The sequence below is a fragment of the Xyrauchen texanus genome, chromosome 33, assembly GCF_025860055.1.
Source record: "Xyrauchen texanus isolate HMW12.3.18 chromosome 33, RBS_HiC_50CHRs, whole genome shotgun sequence".
Taxonomy (NCBI): domain Eukaryota; kingdom Metazoa; phylum Chordata; class Actinopteri; order Cypriniformes; family Catostomidae; genus Xyrauchen; species Xyrauchen texanus.
The window spans coordinates 32841372-32856900 of record NC_068308.1 but is presented as its reverse complement, the minus strand read 5'-3'; the positions used below and the strand labels follow the sequence as shown (position 1 = coordinate 32856900).

Genomic DNA, 15529 nt, shown 5'->3' with positions numbered 1-15529 from the left:
GCTGCTCGGAGCTTCTGAAAGATGCGGAGCGTGCAGTATACAATCTCAGTGCTCTGACTGGGCAAAGGAGATTGGCGTCGCGTTCGCTATCAGATGCTGGTGGCGCCGACAAGGAAATGATCTGTGCTCTGAAAGGAGTACCGACCACCTTGGGGACGTAGCCGTGTCTAAGCTTTAAAATGATCTTGGAGTCACTTGGTCCAAACTCAAGACACGCAGCACTGACAGATAGCGCGTGAAGGTCTCCCACCCGTTTAACTGATGTTAGGGCAGTTAGAAAAACGGTTTTAAGTGAGAGGTGTTTCACATCCACGGATTGAAGCGGTTCGAAAGGGGGGGCTTTCATAGCTTCGAGAACTATAGAAAGGTCCCAGATAGGAACCGATGGGGGGCGCGGAGGGTTCATCCTTCTAGCTCGCCTGAGGAAGCGGATGACCAGCTCGTTTTTACCCTGTGACTGGCCGTGCAGGGGTTCAGCGAACGCCGCGACGGCCGCCACGTACACTTTGAGCGTGGATGGGGACCTGCCCTTATCCAGCAGCTCTTGTAAAAACACGAGCAGCGGCGACACCCCACATGTCCGTGGGTCCAGGTCTCTGTCGGTGCACCATTTTGAAAACACAGACCATTTTGACGCATAGAGTCTTCTCGTGGAGGGGGCTCTAGGGTGTATGATGGTGTTTATTACTCCTTCTGGCAAAGCGACGGGTAGTCGTTGATCACCCACGCGTGTAGCGCCCAGCGCTCTGGGTGGGGATTTCAGATCGTTCCGCGAGCTTGCGAGAGGAGATCTGCTCTCACTGGGATGGGCCACGGCGCTGTCAGTGACAGCTGCGTAAGCTCCGGGAACCATGTTTGATTCTCCCAGCGCGGGGCTATGAGAAGCACCGAGTGGCGCATTTCCCTGATCCTCTGCATTACCTGTGGCAATAGCGAGGCGGGAGGGAAGGCGTAAAGCGGGCGGTTGGGCCAGTCCTGGGCCAGCGCGTCCTCGCTTCGAGAAAAATATTGGGCAGTGAGAGTTCTCTTCTGACGCAAAGAGGTCTATCTCTGCTCTGCCGAATATGCGCCATAACGTCTGCCATAACGTCATATTCCCTGGGGGAATGTTGTCTCTGGACAGTCTGTCTGGGCCGTCGTTCAGGTGGCCTGGCACATGCGTCGCCCTCAGCGAGCGCAGGTGGCGCTGGGATCAACTCAGTATGTGTTTCTTCAGATGGAAGAGGTTCCTGGATCTGACACCGCCCTGACGGTTTAGATAGGATACCACAGACCTGTTGTCCGAGCGGACCAGGACGTGGTGACCCTGAATGATCGGGAGGAAGCGCACGAGCGCGTACTCGACCGCTATCATTTCCAGACAATTTATGTGAAGGAGCTTTTCCTGAACTGACCATAGGCCAAAAACCGAAGAGACCTCGCAGACCGCGCCCCAACCCGTGTTGGACGCGTCTGTCGAGATGACTTTTCGGTGAGATACAGCGGGTGTCGGCCACTGTCCAGGGCTGCAGAGCTGAAATACAGGTCTGAGTCACTCTGATTGGCTGGCGGCCTGTGGCCCAAGCCCGGCGAGACTTGCGGGTGTTTAGCCAATGCTGAAGCGGGCGCATGCGCAGTAAACCCAGCTGAAGTACTGCTGCGGCTGAGGCCATGTAGCCTAGCACTCTCTGAAACTTCTTCAGAGGTTTGAGGCTGTTCATCTGAAATGACGCGGCTAGTCGCTGCACACGGCGCGCGCGCTGTGTAGATAAGCGAGCCGTCATTGCCACTGAGTCTAGTTCTATTCCAAGGAAGGAAATTGTCTGACTGGGCTGTAGTGAGCTCTTGGTCCAATTGACTGCAAGGCCCAAACTGTTCAGATGACTGAGGAGAACTGTCCTGTGAGACAGAAGCTCCATATGTGATTGTGCCAAAATCAGCCAATCGTCCAAATAGTTCAGAATTCGCAAACCCTGACTCCGCAGGGGTGCGAGCGCCAGCGTCCATGCACTTCGTGAAAGTACGGGTGCTAAGGACAGGCCGAACGGAAGGACAGTGTATTGATAAACCTGGCCGTCGGCGAATCTCAAGAATGGCCTGTGACGGGATTTATCTGAATCTGAAAGTATGCATCTTTCAGATCGAGAGAAATAAACCAGACCCCCTGGCGCACATGCGCGAGGAGTTTGCTGGTTGTAAGCATTTTGAACGGTCTTTTTGCAAGCGCTTTGTTGAAAACCTTGAGATCTAATATTGGTCTGAGGCCGCCGTCTTTCTTGGGGACAAGAAAATAACGGCTGTAAAACCCCGACTCAGCTCAGGGAGGCGGCACTCTCTCTATGGCCCTTTTGCACAGAAGGTTTGCTATTTCTGAACGAAGCATGCACGCTGCTTCCGTGTTCACAGTAGTTTCGAGCCGAGCTCTGAAGTGAGGAGGACGGCGATCGAACTGTAGCTAATAGCCCTGTTTTATTGTGCTTAACACCCATTCGGATATCCCTGGAATATCTTCCCACGCTTTGAAGCGTAATGTTAGAGGGTGAGTGGCCAAATCGCTCTGATTGCCGCACACAGCGCGTTGAACAGAATGTGTGAGTGCGCTTACTGTGCTTATGCTGGACTGCTCGCAGACAGCATGGACAGGCTGTTCTGTGAGTGACTTCCCGATTGAGGTGAATGGGGAAAGAGTCACGTCTGTTAAGTGATACGCAAGCATAGTCACGGGCACGGGATTTACATACAGAGAAGTGTTTGCTGGCCGTGTGACAGAGCGGGCAGAGAATGGGCGCGCGCACGTATTCGTGAGCGCATTTATTGACTCTAACACTCGAGTGGTTCGTAACCGCTTTTGAGTGTGCTCTGATGGGGACACGGAACGTGTAATGCTTGTGTGTAGGGGTGAACACTGGATTGTGGGCACATTTCTACACATAAGACATGTTTGCTCTCTGGTATGGACACGGGATGTGTAATGCTTGTGTGTAGAGGTGAACACTGGGTTGTGGGCACATTTTCTACACATATGGCATGCTTGCTCTTTACCAGATTTATTTGGGTCGCCGTGAAAACGGCGTTTGAGCGCAGGCAAGCGGGCGTTAACACCGGCTTGTTGGCTGCTGAATCTACCACTGTAGTAGCCTGAAGGAAGGGGAATGACAGGGGGGCGAAGCTTTGACGGTGGTCCGGCCGCAGCGGGACTGATCCGTCATTTTGTCAACAAAGCTAGGAGGACTTCGGTTGTTCAGGTTTCAGCGCAATTCTAGTCCGAGGCCCGCGGGGGGGCGGCGGTCTGCGGCGGCTGTCTGAGCGTGAACGAGGGCAGCCACCCTGTCGACGCTGAGAAGTCTGGCTTTGTTGAGCTGGGCGCTGTGAAGAGGCTCGTGCAGGAGGCTCACGTGGGCGGCCTGCAGAGGAGCTAGCGTGACGAGTCAGAAAGAGATTCATGGCTTGTGTGGCTTTTTGGACCTCTGAAAACCGGTCAATGATACCACTCACCGCGGAGCCGAAGAGACCGGATGGATAGAGCGGTGCGTTGAGGAACGTAGAGCGCTCTGCTTCTCCCATGTCGGCTAGCGTTAGCCATCTCTCGGTCACAGTCAGCGCGGCCATGCACTTCCCCATAGCTTGGGCTGCAGCTTTGGTAGCGCGGAGGGCGAGGTCCGTAGCACTTCGCATGTCTGCAACCGCCTCTGGATGCCTGCTTTCCTCATCCCACTCCCGCAGAAGGTCCGCTTGGAGGATCTGTAGGACGGCCATAGAGTGCAGAGCAGATGCAGCTTGGCCGGCGGCGGAATAGGCACGGCCAACACAGGCGGAAGTTGTTCTGCAGGCCTTAGATGGGAGCACTGGTTTAGACTGCCATCTCGCGGAGGGTGGGCAAAGGTAGTGCCTGCTCAAGGGCGGTGACCACTCGAGCCCGAGGCAGTCGACGGCCTGTGTGAGGAGGTGTGTTAGTTCCCCTTCGACTCCGGCGCGGGTCCTGCTGGATTCCTGGGCCGAGGAGGAGGCGTGTGAGCCTGACCACTCCTCGCTGTCCGAATCCATGATGGAACAGCCCTTATCCTCCGCTTCTTCGTCTGAGATGGCAGCAGAGCAGCCGCTCGGCGGCAACTGCGCATCCGGGTGGGCGGGGAGGGTGAAGGCGATGCTCGAGGGATGGGCTCCGGCGAGGCAATCGCTTCTACCACTGTTTCCGGCAGCCTTTGAGAGCGGCGCTTTTTCTGCGCTGGCTGAACGGAAGGCGGCGGCGGCTTCGGTCCTGAGCGCTCGAGTCGAGCCCGCAGGGTCGACATCGGCAGCTCCTCGCAGAGATCGCATCCGCCTTCGGCGAGGGCGAGCTCTGCATGCCCCAGTCCCAGGCAGAGAGCGCAGATGATGTGGCGGTCTCCGGTGCTGAGAGGGGCGCGCACAAGTGGAGCGAGGCATCTTAAAGACGCTCGTGCTCTTTTGTGAAGTTCTTTAAGAACGAGCTTGCTTTTAAAAAGGATACGTCGCCGGATGGCATAGCTCGCAGGACGGCTGAAGGTGGCGAAGACGGCCGGCTTCTTCGAGCGCTGTCCACGCTTGCTTGATGCCCCTCGAACGGCGACGCGGCTTCCGGTTCAGTGATGCGAAGAGCTTCGCTGAAGAGATGAAAATCAGGGTTCCAGCCTACGAACTACGCTTATATGCACTCTAGTCACCGACAGGGAAGCGCTGTCAGAGATAATTTTATTTATTGAGATAACAACCTACGCAGCTCTATCATAGGAGAGAGCATAATGGTTAACTAGCATGTTAAGACTGTTCCGCCCACAGAATTTCTATGGGACTGCCGTGTTATGCTATTTTATTGTGTGTCTGTTTAATGACTGCGGGCGAACACATTGCAGCTCTATTAACAGTAAATGTGTTAATCATGTTAAAGAAAAATAAACCTGTTAATATGCGTTTTTAATTAATTGCACGTTAATTCTGACAGCTCTATTAAAAATCTATTTAAAAATAATAAAGGCTGGTTTCCCTGCACTTTCACTTAATGTATACCAGGGAGAATGAGATAATTTTCATTAACATGCAATTTTATATTTATATTTTATAATGGTACATCGTAGCTAAATAAAAAGCATTATTTGCCTTTATGTATTTTTTAATAAAGACAATTTAGTAAGGTGTTCAAAACTAGGAGTGCAAAAACTACCAGTTGAATATTGTAGAACACTAAATTACTGTGGAACCCAGTTGTGTTTTTTATTATAATATAATACTGAATTATCATCATTATTTTAAGGATTTTATTTGTTTTTATAAAAGTAATATATTTCCTACTATTTACTTGACCTTCACCTGGAGCTTTTATTTTGACACTGAAATTGCAGTTTGTAGTTTACAATGTTTGGCATCTGGTGAAATATAATCATAATAATCAAATAAAATCATTGCAATATTCACAGTATTGCTTAATACTATATCATCAGCCACATCGTGATCATATCATAAATATTTGATATATTACCCGGCCCTAATAATTTGCTAACCTAGAAAGCAACTTTAAGTAACTTGCGTAGCAAGATTTTTTTCTAATTGTTCCTCTTCCATGAGTATAGTTCACCTGAAAGAGGAAACTGACCGTAGAAGACATTAATCTCCACACTAAATCCTGCTATAGTACCCATTTTGGTGATGTTATATAAGGTCTTAGTTCTAGTCAGTCAGAGTTTAGATAAAAAACAGGTTGTAATTGTAGTCAATAATAACAAGCTGACATCTCAAAACCATACAGGTTTCTTTTATGCTGCACTATTCAATGAGTTCCTCTTCTCAGTAGGTAATGGGTTCGCACACTTGGTGACATTTGGATGAGTACACATGCTGACAAATGCTTGTTTACAGATAGAGAGTTCCTACTGACTTTTATCCTTTTAACTGATGCTAATTATGTTTACTGAAAGCTAACCGTGGCATTTTTCAGCAATTTTGTACCCAAAAGTAAAGGTAGGTCAGAATAATACACGAAAAGAGAGGTTCTTGGATTAGAGTTTATGTAATGAGTTTACATGCATGTTTGAGGTATAGAATATGTCACTTATTTTGTAGCAGTAACCAGTCATCTAGCACCATGAAATTAAATGTACATTTTAGGCTAATATTTTGCCGTTGCATAACGAGAAAATGATTCTGTTATTTGATCGATAACAGCAGTTCTCACAATGGATTTTTCTGGAATATCACACCATGGTGTGTATTTCCTGCAGTGTATCATGCCGAAAGAGTTTGCATGCAATACTTTACATCCTGGAATATGTCTGGCTTTTATGTTATTAATATTTTAGGTATTGATGATTTTATGACTGATCAGTAACTGTTGATATGAGAGGCATTGTGCCAAAGTGTCAGATTTGCTGCTGGCACCTGCGACCTTGCAATTTAATTTTAAAGGTTAGACTTCAAGTTAAGTACTTAAAGGGATTATCCAGGGTGCCGTCCCGATGTTAATCAAACGGATGAGTGTTTCAAATCCTGCTGCCCTACATATCAATGAGTTACAGTCTGGCACCGGCCTTTCCCACTCACACTAGTATGACATTATCACAAACAAATTATTATATATATATATATATATATATATATATATAAATATATATATATATATATATATATATATATATATATATAAATTTAGTTTTATTTAATGTGAATGATGCTTGAATATAAAAGTGTTGTCCTGTATGCTAATTGGTCAATATACTGTTCCAGTCACTAACAGATATATTTTAACTATACAGGAGATTTTAACTATATTCACATTATAGCACAGGCTCTCAAACCTAATTGCTTAGGCCTTTATAAAACATGGTAAAAATAAGCTCCAAATTTTCATATCAAAACTAGAGAAAGCTGCTATTACGATGGTAGATTGTTAGGATCTTTTACAGAGCTCAGCAGCACCCTGTTTAAGAAGTAACAATTACTCTTAAAAGATTTAAACAGATCTATAAATAGTGCCGTTAACATTAACTGACAGCTGGCATCACTTGCAACGGTCTCATCTGATTTCCTCCATGTGCTTTGCATGGGAGGAGACTTAACGCAAGAGACAGCGACATTGTGAGATAACAACATAAGTATGAATCATGGGAGATGGTACGTGCTTGTATGTTTCAACATCTGAAAGATGCTTGTTGCAAAGATGTGAATAATTTATACCATCATTGCTTTATTTTCCTGGTCGTGGACTTCTATACTCGGTCGTGGTATTTAAAAGAGTGTTCTAATGGCCACATTTATACTTGAAATTATACTTCATTTTAAACCACAATCCTTCTTTTGTTTTTCTACTACCTCCTGCCAGACGAGACAGACTGAGATGTTTGCTCATGTTTGTCTGTTTCATGCTTGGGAATGTTGAAGACCGGAAAGGGTCTCCTGCTATTCCGGCTCTGAGCCTGTGAAACGGGCCCCTGCTGAAATGCGGCCCTGCAGATGTGTGGTTAGACCCTTATTGTGCAGCTGTGAATTTGTTGGTCTCCAGTGAGTTCTGATATACAGACATATAAGTCCAGAGAGGGCTTAACTGGTATGCTGTGTTTCAGGAGCTGTTAGTATTTTGTAATGATGCCTAACTTGAATTACATGCTCTGAAATCCACTGAGTTTAGCAGTTTATGAAGTTTTTACACGCCGGGATTGCTGGAAACCGATATGAAGAAGGTAAAAGACACTAACTATTTGTTGAACTTTTATTATTAATTAATGACTTGAAAAGTTAAGATTTAATTTATAAAAAAAAAAGAAAAACATTATTATAAATAAAAATTTTTTTAGTGTTAAAATACTTCTATCCCAGCAGAGACAACTACAAGTAAGCCATGCATAAGTTCATTTTCTCAAAACTGTAAACACAGTCTCTGTGGCACTATAGAATTCCTGTGCTTTTTTGAATGGCCCACTTAGACCCGCCCAAACAACGTTAATCAACCAATGGCAGTTGGCTACGGGACTATCTGATGGTTTGATCAACAGGAGATGAGAGGCGGGGTCCTGGGTAGCTCAGCAAGTAAAGACGCTGACTACCACACCTGGAGTCGCAAGTTTGAATCCAGGGCATATTGAGTGACTCCAGTCGGGTTACCTAAGCAACCAATTGGCCCAATTGTTAGGGTGGGTAGAGTCATGTTGGGTTAACCTCCTCGTGGTTGCCATAACGTGGTTCTTGCTCTCAGTAGGGTGATTGGTGAGCTGTGCGTGGATGCTGCTGTGAATAGCGTTACTCTGCGGAAACGCTCAACAAGCCACATAAGATGCGCGGATTGACGGTCTCAGATGTAGAAGCAACTGAGATTCGTCCTCCGCAACCCAGCTTGAGTCATTACGCCACCACGAGGACATAGAGCACATTGGGAATTGGGCATGCCAAATTGAGGAGAAACGGGGAGGGGAAAAAAAAAAAAGTAGACGAGAGGCGTATTTGAAAAGCTGTTTTATAAAATGTTCTATTTTTGCAATTCCATTCTGTGGCGCTAGTGGCATAAAGTAGATAATGTATGGCATATCACACTGCTTGACAACACAGGTCAGCTACTCATTTACTTTTCCAGGAGGAAGTACTAATGTAGGGCAAAGTTTAATAAAAACCAATCATGATTCAGGTCCATTTTGAATGGTAAATGTAAGCTTTTTGCATTTTACATCATAAGGGTTTATCAACTTGTGTAAGATATAATAAATACATTCTCATGCTTGTTTCTCATTAAACTTTTTTTTTTTTACTTTCAAGAATTACAAATTGTATTTTTTTTGGAATTCCTTCACGCAGGAACTCTGCTCTATTGTCCATTTGTTGTGCATGCATACAAACACGCATACACAAAACATATCTACCATCTACATGATGCAGTCTTAGTAAGGCGATATGCTGTGATTCAACAATGAGGTCAGGCCGCCAACTGGCAGAGCTGAATCCTCTGCAAGGACGCCCAGTTCTTTGACTCGAGTAGCAAGCTTATCATTTATCAAAACCCCTTCTGTTCTCGCACAGCTACAGTCACTTCTGACCTCAATAGGCTTTTGTTGTCAGAGATGCAAATGTTTTGGTGGGGTGACGTGGCTTTGGAATATTGATGCCTGGATCTCATCCATACAGATGACATGCAACCTGGGGGTGGGTATGAAGTCATGTTTGAAAACATGGAGAATCGTAGACCACCATCTAGATGGCAACAAGTGCTTGGTTGAAATGATTTCACCTTGTTTCAGAGAAATCGTGCAAGAAGTTGTATTTGTTTTACAACTCAAAGTCTTTAATCTTGGTTTGTTTAAGGGGTTGATGAGTCTAGAAAGGTCTTTTGTCTACTCTTGGTGGTCAGTCAAAGCTAAGAAGACTGCTGTGAACCCAAAGACCACTTGAATCCACAGGATTCTCTTATTCTGTGTATAACTCCGTAAACAAGCACTGAACCTCAGACCTCAAAGTTTTGGGTCCCAACCTTCTACTGTGTTCACTTACTGTCAGAATTAAAGTAATAAACCTACAAGATGACAACTTGACTCTATTTAGAGCTGTTCTGAAAAGAACGGAAGTTGGAAAGTGGTAAGGGAAAAGACAAACTACCATGTCAGCACTCTGCACTAGGTCTGGAAGTCATATCTCAGGCAGCTGAAGAAGAGTAGAACAGTGATCTAGATTTCCTGATGATATAAGAGCCTGGCACATAGTCCAGAGGATTCCATACGAGCTTGAGTTGAATTTAGGAAGAAATGCAGCCTTTTGCTGCTCTGTTCTCCCAGGAGCCTCTGAGCTCATAGTTATGTAACCACAAGGTGAATGTGGATTTGGAAAGAAAGGGGATTTGTGGCTGGGATTGGTGCCTCAGGCCACATGCACCCTTTCGATCGCACTTTTTTAGTTGTATTTGCTAGGCAACATGTGTTACTTTCAGACAGTCTTCTGCATTTCTTAACTCTTCTTAAGATTTCTTAGATTTTACTTATTTCTTAAACAGCTTTACTTCTAGTTCACACATCACTTACTATTTTACTAAAATGCAATTGCAGCCTTGCGTTACTGTCTGAATTGAGCAGTAGACAGTTTTTACTCACATGTTTGTTTTGAGTTATTTTCTAGGATCATTTTTAGAGCACCAATGTCCCACTTCAGCACTAATCCTCACATGTTCATGCAAGTCAATACGACATTTTCTCAAAAAAGGTTCAAAGGTCTATAATAAGTCAAGTTGTAAGTTTACAGAGCTTTGGTTTAAGTGGTTGCCACCGATCTTTCAGTAACAAAAGCTCTGTAATTCAAAACTCGCGCAACGTGTCACCCTTTCACCACTTCACTTCCTCAACCAAGAACAATAAAAAGGGTCATTGAAAATGGGATGAATTGCTAACAGCAATTCCTCTTTCAGCTCTCAATTCTTGTGTTATGCAATAGTTCAAGTGGCTTGTGTGGTGAAATGCTTCTAGTTATTTCGCTGGCCGGATTTTTCTTCCTGAGCCGTGTTAGTCAAAGTTTCCATTCTATGTAACCAGGAATTTTAAAGACAAAAGGAAAGTTTTGAGCACATACATTTTGCCTTAAATGTAATTTGCATGGCCCAGTCAAAAATGCTCTAGTAGTTCAGTTTTTAATAATATATTTTTTATGTACAATTTATATCCAATACAGCAACATTTGAACTTGACTTCTGAATTGAAAGATAATATATCTGAGATTATTTGCTATATATGTTGAAATCTTTTATAATAAATTGCATTTTATTTCCCCATTCTCTTCTGCTTTAGGTCAGTTTGAAGATGCTTCAGGAAGGACACTGATGTGCTCCATGAGGATTAAAATGGCCATTTGTCCTAGTTTCATAGAAGAGTCTTCATCCTGACCATTGTCCTTGATCTACACAGTTTGTGAAAAGAGTTACCTGTATCTTGGTGACAAAAGACTTTGATTCTGTTATACAATATTGGAGAACATCATCATGCCGATTCTGAAGCAGTTTGTGTCCACATCCTCGCAGTCAAAACGGCGATCTCGTGTTGACCTCACTGCAGAAATGATAAGTGCGCCTCTGGGAGATTTCCGGCACACTATGCATGTGGGACGAGGAGGAGATGCGTTTGGTGACACCTCCTTTTTGAGCACTCGCTCTGGGGAACCACCACGGGAACCTGAGGTGCAACAGCACTCACCTAAACAGAGCCTTCTGTCCCGTACATTCAGAAGCAGCAAGCGCTCTCAGTCTGTCAATCGTGATAAGCCTGACAATGCCAAAATGGTGCCCCCCGTTGGCTCACCAAGTTACGTAAAGAATGCAATCTCGCTGCCATATTTAAACGACGATGACGTAGGACAAGGCCAAATCCATTTTCCCAAGAGCGTGTCCTCTAGTCCTCTAAAGAACTTTTCAGAAGCTGACGGAAAGCCGCTTAATGGAGCTGCGGCACCCACTGCATCAGACTTGGAGCTTGACGAGCGGAATTTTGGTGAGTTGACTGACTTGCGTCCATCAGTTCCATACATCGGAGGCATGAAACACGCAGAGTCCGTCATGTCCTTTCACGTTGATCTTGGGCCCTCCATGTTGGGAGACATCCTGAGTGTGATGGACAAGAAAGGCTGGGATGATGACGATCTCGGATTCGAAGAGGGAAAAAGTAGTGAGGGATGCAGTTCGCCACTTCAGAGCCCTCCCAACGAGGCTGAGGAAGAGGAGCCCCTTCCTCCAGTCCGACCTCCACGTCAGAGGCCTGGCACCACCCCTTACACTCCAGAGCTCCATAATAGGAACCATCAGCACTTGGACAGCTGTTCCATTTCCAGTTCAGGCTCCACTTTCCTGGAAGAAAAAACCCACAACCATTATGACGGGAACATGGATGACATCAAGTACAGCTCACCCAGAGTGCATGACAACAGGGACTTCTCTTACATGGATGATGACGATGGTGATGACGAAATTAGAGTGTAAAGTAAACCACCGGGTGCCAGATTGTTCTTTTTAAGGACTGAAAGAAGGGGTGGAGGTGGGTTGGGCTCGATTGGTGGATGTTCAGGTTAGCACACAGATTTGGTGGTCTGTTTATATTTTGGAGACGAAAGGGAAAACGTACGTTTAAGCCCTAGCTAGCCTACAACTCTGTATGCTTTTTTCACTACAAATCCTAATTCGGGTATACAAACTCTCTCTGTTACTAGAGACTTTCACCAGAGCAGCCACAGCTGTGAGAAGAATATGCTTGCGTGTTTGTTTGATTGTGTATGCCAAGGGAATGTAATTCCATTTCAGAATGGTAATTGCTGTCCAGTGAGTATCATTAATGAATTTCAGTGTTGACCACTGATAGTGCTAATACAAAAGGTTTGTGTTGAACCAAACTTCATATTCTTCCATGACCATTGGACTTTTTGGCAATGCAGTACTCTGTTAAAACTTGCCTATGCCTTCTCTGATAAGCACTTCCAAACACCCAACAGTCTTGTTTTACATTTTGTGTCCTCATGGATTCCATCAAGTTATATTTAAAAATGTTGTCTTGTTCACAAACCGAAATGATTTAAAGGATTTTAAGAATAGTTCAACCAACAATGAACTGCGGAACACAAAATTAGAAATCTTTATGAATATCTCCATCCATCATGTCAATACAATGATAGTGCCTCACTTTAGATCTTATAAAAGGACACCAAAACCTATGGTATACATTAGAAGGCTTGTAATATCACACACGAGTCGCAAGGATTTTATTATATGTTTGGGTAATTCTTAATGTTTAAAGACTATATCCGCTGCCATTTTATTGAAAACATGGACTGCATTATTCATTAAAACTTCTTTTTTTTTTGTTCTGCATAAGAATTAATATTTTTGGAAGAATTATTCCTTTAAATGCTGACTGGAATACCATAAACATGTTTGAAGTTCAGAAGAACATCCACACTAATCAGTTTAAAATTTGAAACCTCCGTTTCCTAATGTTTTTCATAGTGGCTCTCATGTGGCTATTGAGAGCATTTATGAATGCATTTTCGGTGGAGGAAAATGCCATTTTAGTGTGGATGAACGGAGTAAATGTAGAAAAATCAATGCATTTTCAAATGAAAACGGATTAGTGTGAACTTAATCTCTAATATGTTACCTTTCATGTGGGGGTTGTTCATTTTGTATATCTGGACTTTGTCATGTGCTTTGTGTGTGTTAAAAGGATTTCTTGTCAGGTCACATTAAATTCTCAATTATTTAGATGTGTAGAAGTCCAGATTGATAGAAGAAAGAGAAAACAAAAGCAACGTGGCATTGCATTACATGACCGCAGCTGAATCAGACTGGCTGCAGTTAAAAAAAATTAGTTATTGTCAGTTATTTCTGCGAATGTGTGAATGAAAAAAAGATTAATGTCTAGAAGGCTATACAGAAGTGTATTTTTGATTAGTGTTATATAGAATCAGAGAGATAAAGAGTATAGATGTCTTATATTCAGGGGCTGGAGTAGTGCCTTGAACTTAAAACAATGCTCATCAACAGAAGTGGTTGTAGAGGTTTTTCATCTCTCAATGATTCTTGGAATTCTTTCTATCTGCATATTTAGGTTTTGAAAAGAGATCAACACCCTGTGATGAGACTGTACTTGTAAAACCACTTGGTGCCATAAACTATTGATTTTTACATCAGTTAAATATAGAATACATTTAATTTCTTAATATTTAGTCCTTTTTGGAAATTATAACGAATTTGATAGAGTAAGCATTTTTCTGTGAAGGTGAATATGAAGTGTCTAATTTCAGCATCACTCGCAGCACCAAACAACACTGCAATCATAACAACAATGTCTTAACCAATAGCTTGTCCAAATGTCTTTTTGCAATTCTATTTGGTGCCTTTGGTGACTAAAGACCCTCTAAAATGCAAATAGGTATTGCTGTAGCCTGAGATCTCCAAACGGGAACAGAAGCTCTGAAAGAGGGTGGGAAAACTCCACAAGGGATAGGGGTTACTCCAGAAGGGGATTGGGCCCACTCCAAAAGAAGGTAGCACTTCCACCCAGAGTTAGAGTTAGGGCCTGTGTATGTATTTGCTGGTGGTTTGGAATTCCCGCACCTTTTTGCTCAACTGCAGTTATGTCCAGACCTTCACAAATTACCAAGAAAAAAAAAGATGCTACAATTACCAAGTTTGCTGGCAAGATACTGTTCAGTAGCACTCCAATAAGCTCCACATTACCATGAAAAACATCAAATATCTGTCCCTGTTTACTAACTTAAAAAGTATTAACCATTAATTGTGCGCTTTGGGAAATAGTGTTTTTCAATCTCACAAAATATTTTTAAAGTTACTTTTGTACATTGTTCAGTTATTTGCTGTATATATTTATTTTATATATTAAGGTTATTGTTTAGTGAACTGTGTTGGCCCTGTAATCTGACATTACTAGTGCACTAAGAGCTGAAGAGGCCAGCATTTTCAACCATTAGTTGTGTTCCTACACTGCTGGTTTCAATAGTACAGAACTATTTTGCAGATCTTAGACTTTAGTTTGCATTTTCAGTGAACTATCAGTGGCGTTTTACCTTAGCATGTTGGTCTCAGGGGAGTGTTTTTTATTGTTTTGTGAAATAAGCATGTCTGTGCAGAGGGAAAAGTAAAGTACAACTGAGAAGAAAGAAACCGTTGGGATGTTTGTAATGCTGACTTGTTTCTTACTGTGATTTTCAAGCTGTGTATAGTGTGGTTTGGAAAAGGGCTTTTCTGATGGGGTACAAGGAACTCGTGTTGCCTTACATTTGGCTAAAATGCTGCATTATGTCTGCAAGCACAAACTGGGATATGCAAATGCGCCAATTTCTTATGCTGCTTTTTGGGTTAAGTAAGCAGTCTTCGAGAGATCAGGCTGCATGCAACGCTTTAGAAGGCCACATGTCTGGAACTGAATTTATGAGACTGAAAAGGAGCTGGAATGCTGAACTAAAGCAGGGTTTTGAGGGCACTATGTCTCCATCTACATTTTTTTTCTTTTTTTTTTGTTTTTTTTCTTTCAGGCCAAAACTGTTGCCTGCAATTTACGATGATATGGGGGTTTCTATAGCTTCTTTGCTTGATTATTTCAACAGTAGGTACGACACCAAATCTGTAGAAAACAGAAACTAGAACACCAGTGACAAAACACTAAACCTTTAATTAACAGTGTAAAACAATCTCTTTAATTTCCATTTCATTTTTTTTTTCACTTTCTATCTTTCATGTTCTGCTTTCAAAATAGTTATATTTTTCAATAAAAGGAAAGCTGATAAACTTTTCTAGAGAGCTGTAATTTGTACTGGTATTCAGGGTTGTCAAATGGCCATTTTGTTTGTTCATGTTGTGGTTCACCAGTGTTTTATTGGTAGTTTTACATGATTGATAATCATTCTCATGCTAATGTATAATGCTATTCCAGTCTGTTGATACAGTGATATTAACTGTATATGATCCTAATAGAAGCATATCTGAGAAATCAAATTTCCTGATCAACTGTTAGATTTCGAGAAAGAAATGCACTTTTATCAAATAAGTTATCAAAATAGGTATAGATTTAATAAC

At 43.2% G+C, this 15529-nt stretch overlaps 1 protein-coding gene across 1 annotated transcript in view; it reads left to right on the top strand.

The window, feature by feature from the left end:
• The window catches only part of LOC127627146 (cdc42 effector protein 4-like), a 31357-nt gene extending 16106 nt beyond the window's left edge, over window positions 1-15251 (top strand). Inside the window, exon 2 of the mRNA XM_052103401.1 lies at window positions 10743-15251. Coding sequence (XP_051959361.1) covers window positions 10934-11923 — 990 coding nt within the window. The 5' untranslated portion in view covers window positions 10743-10933 and the 3' untranslated portion in view covers window positions 11924-15251. The remainder of the gene's footprint in view (window positions 1-10742) is intronic.
• Window positions 15252-15529: the final 278 nt, after the last annotated feature.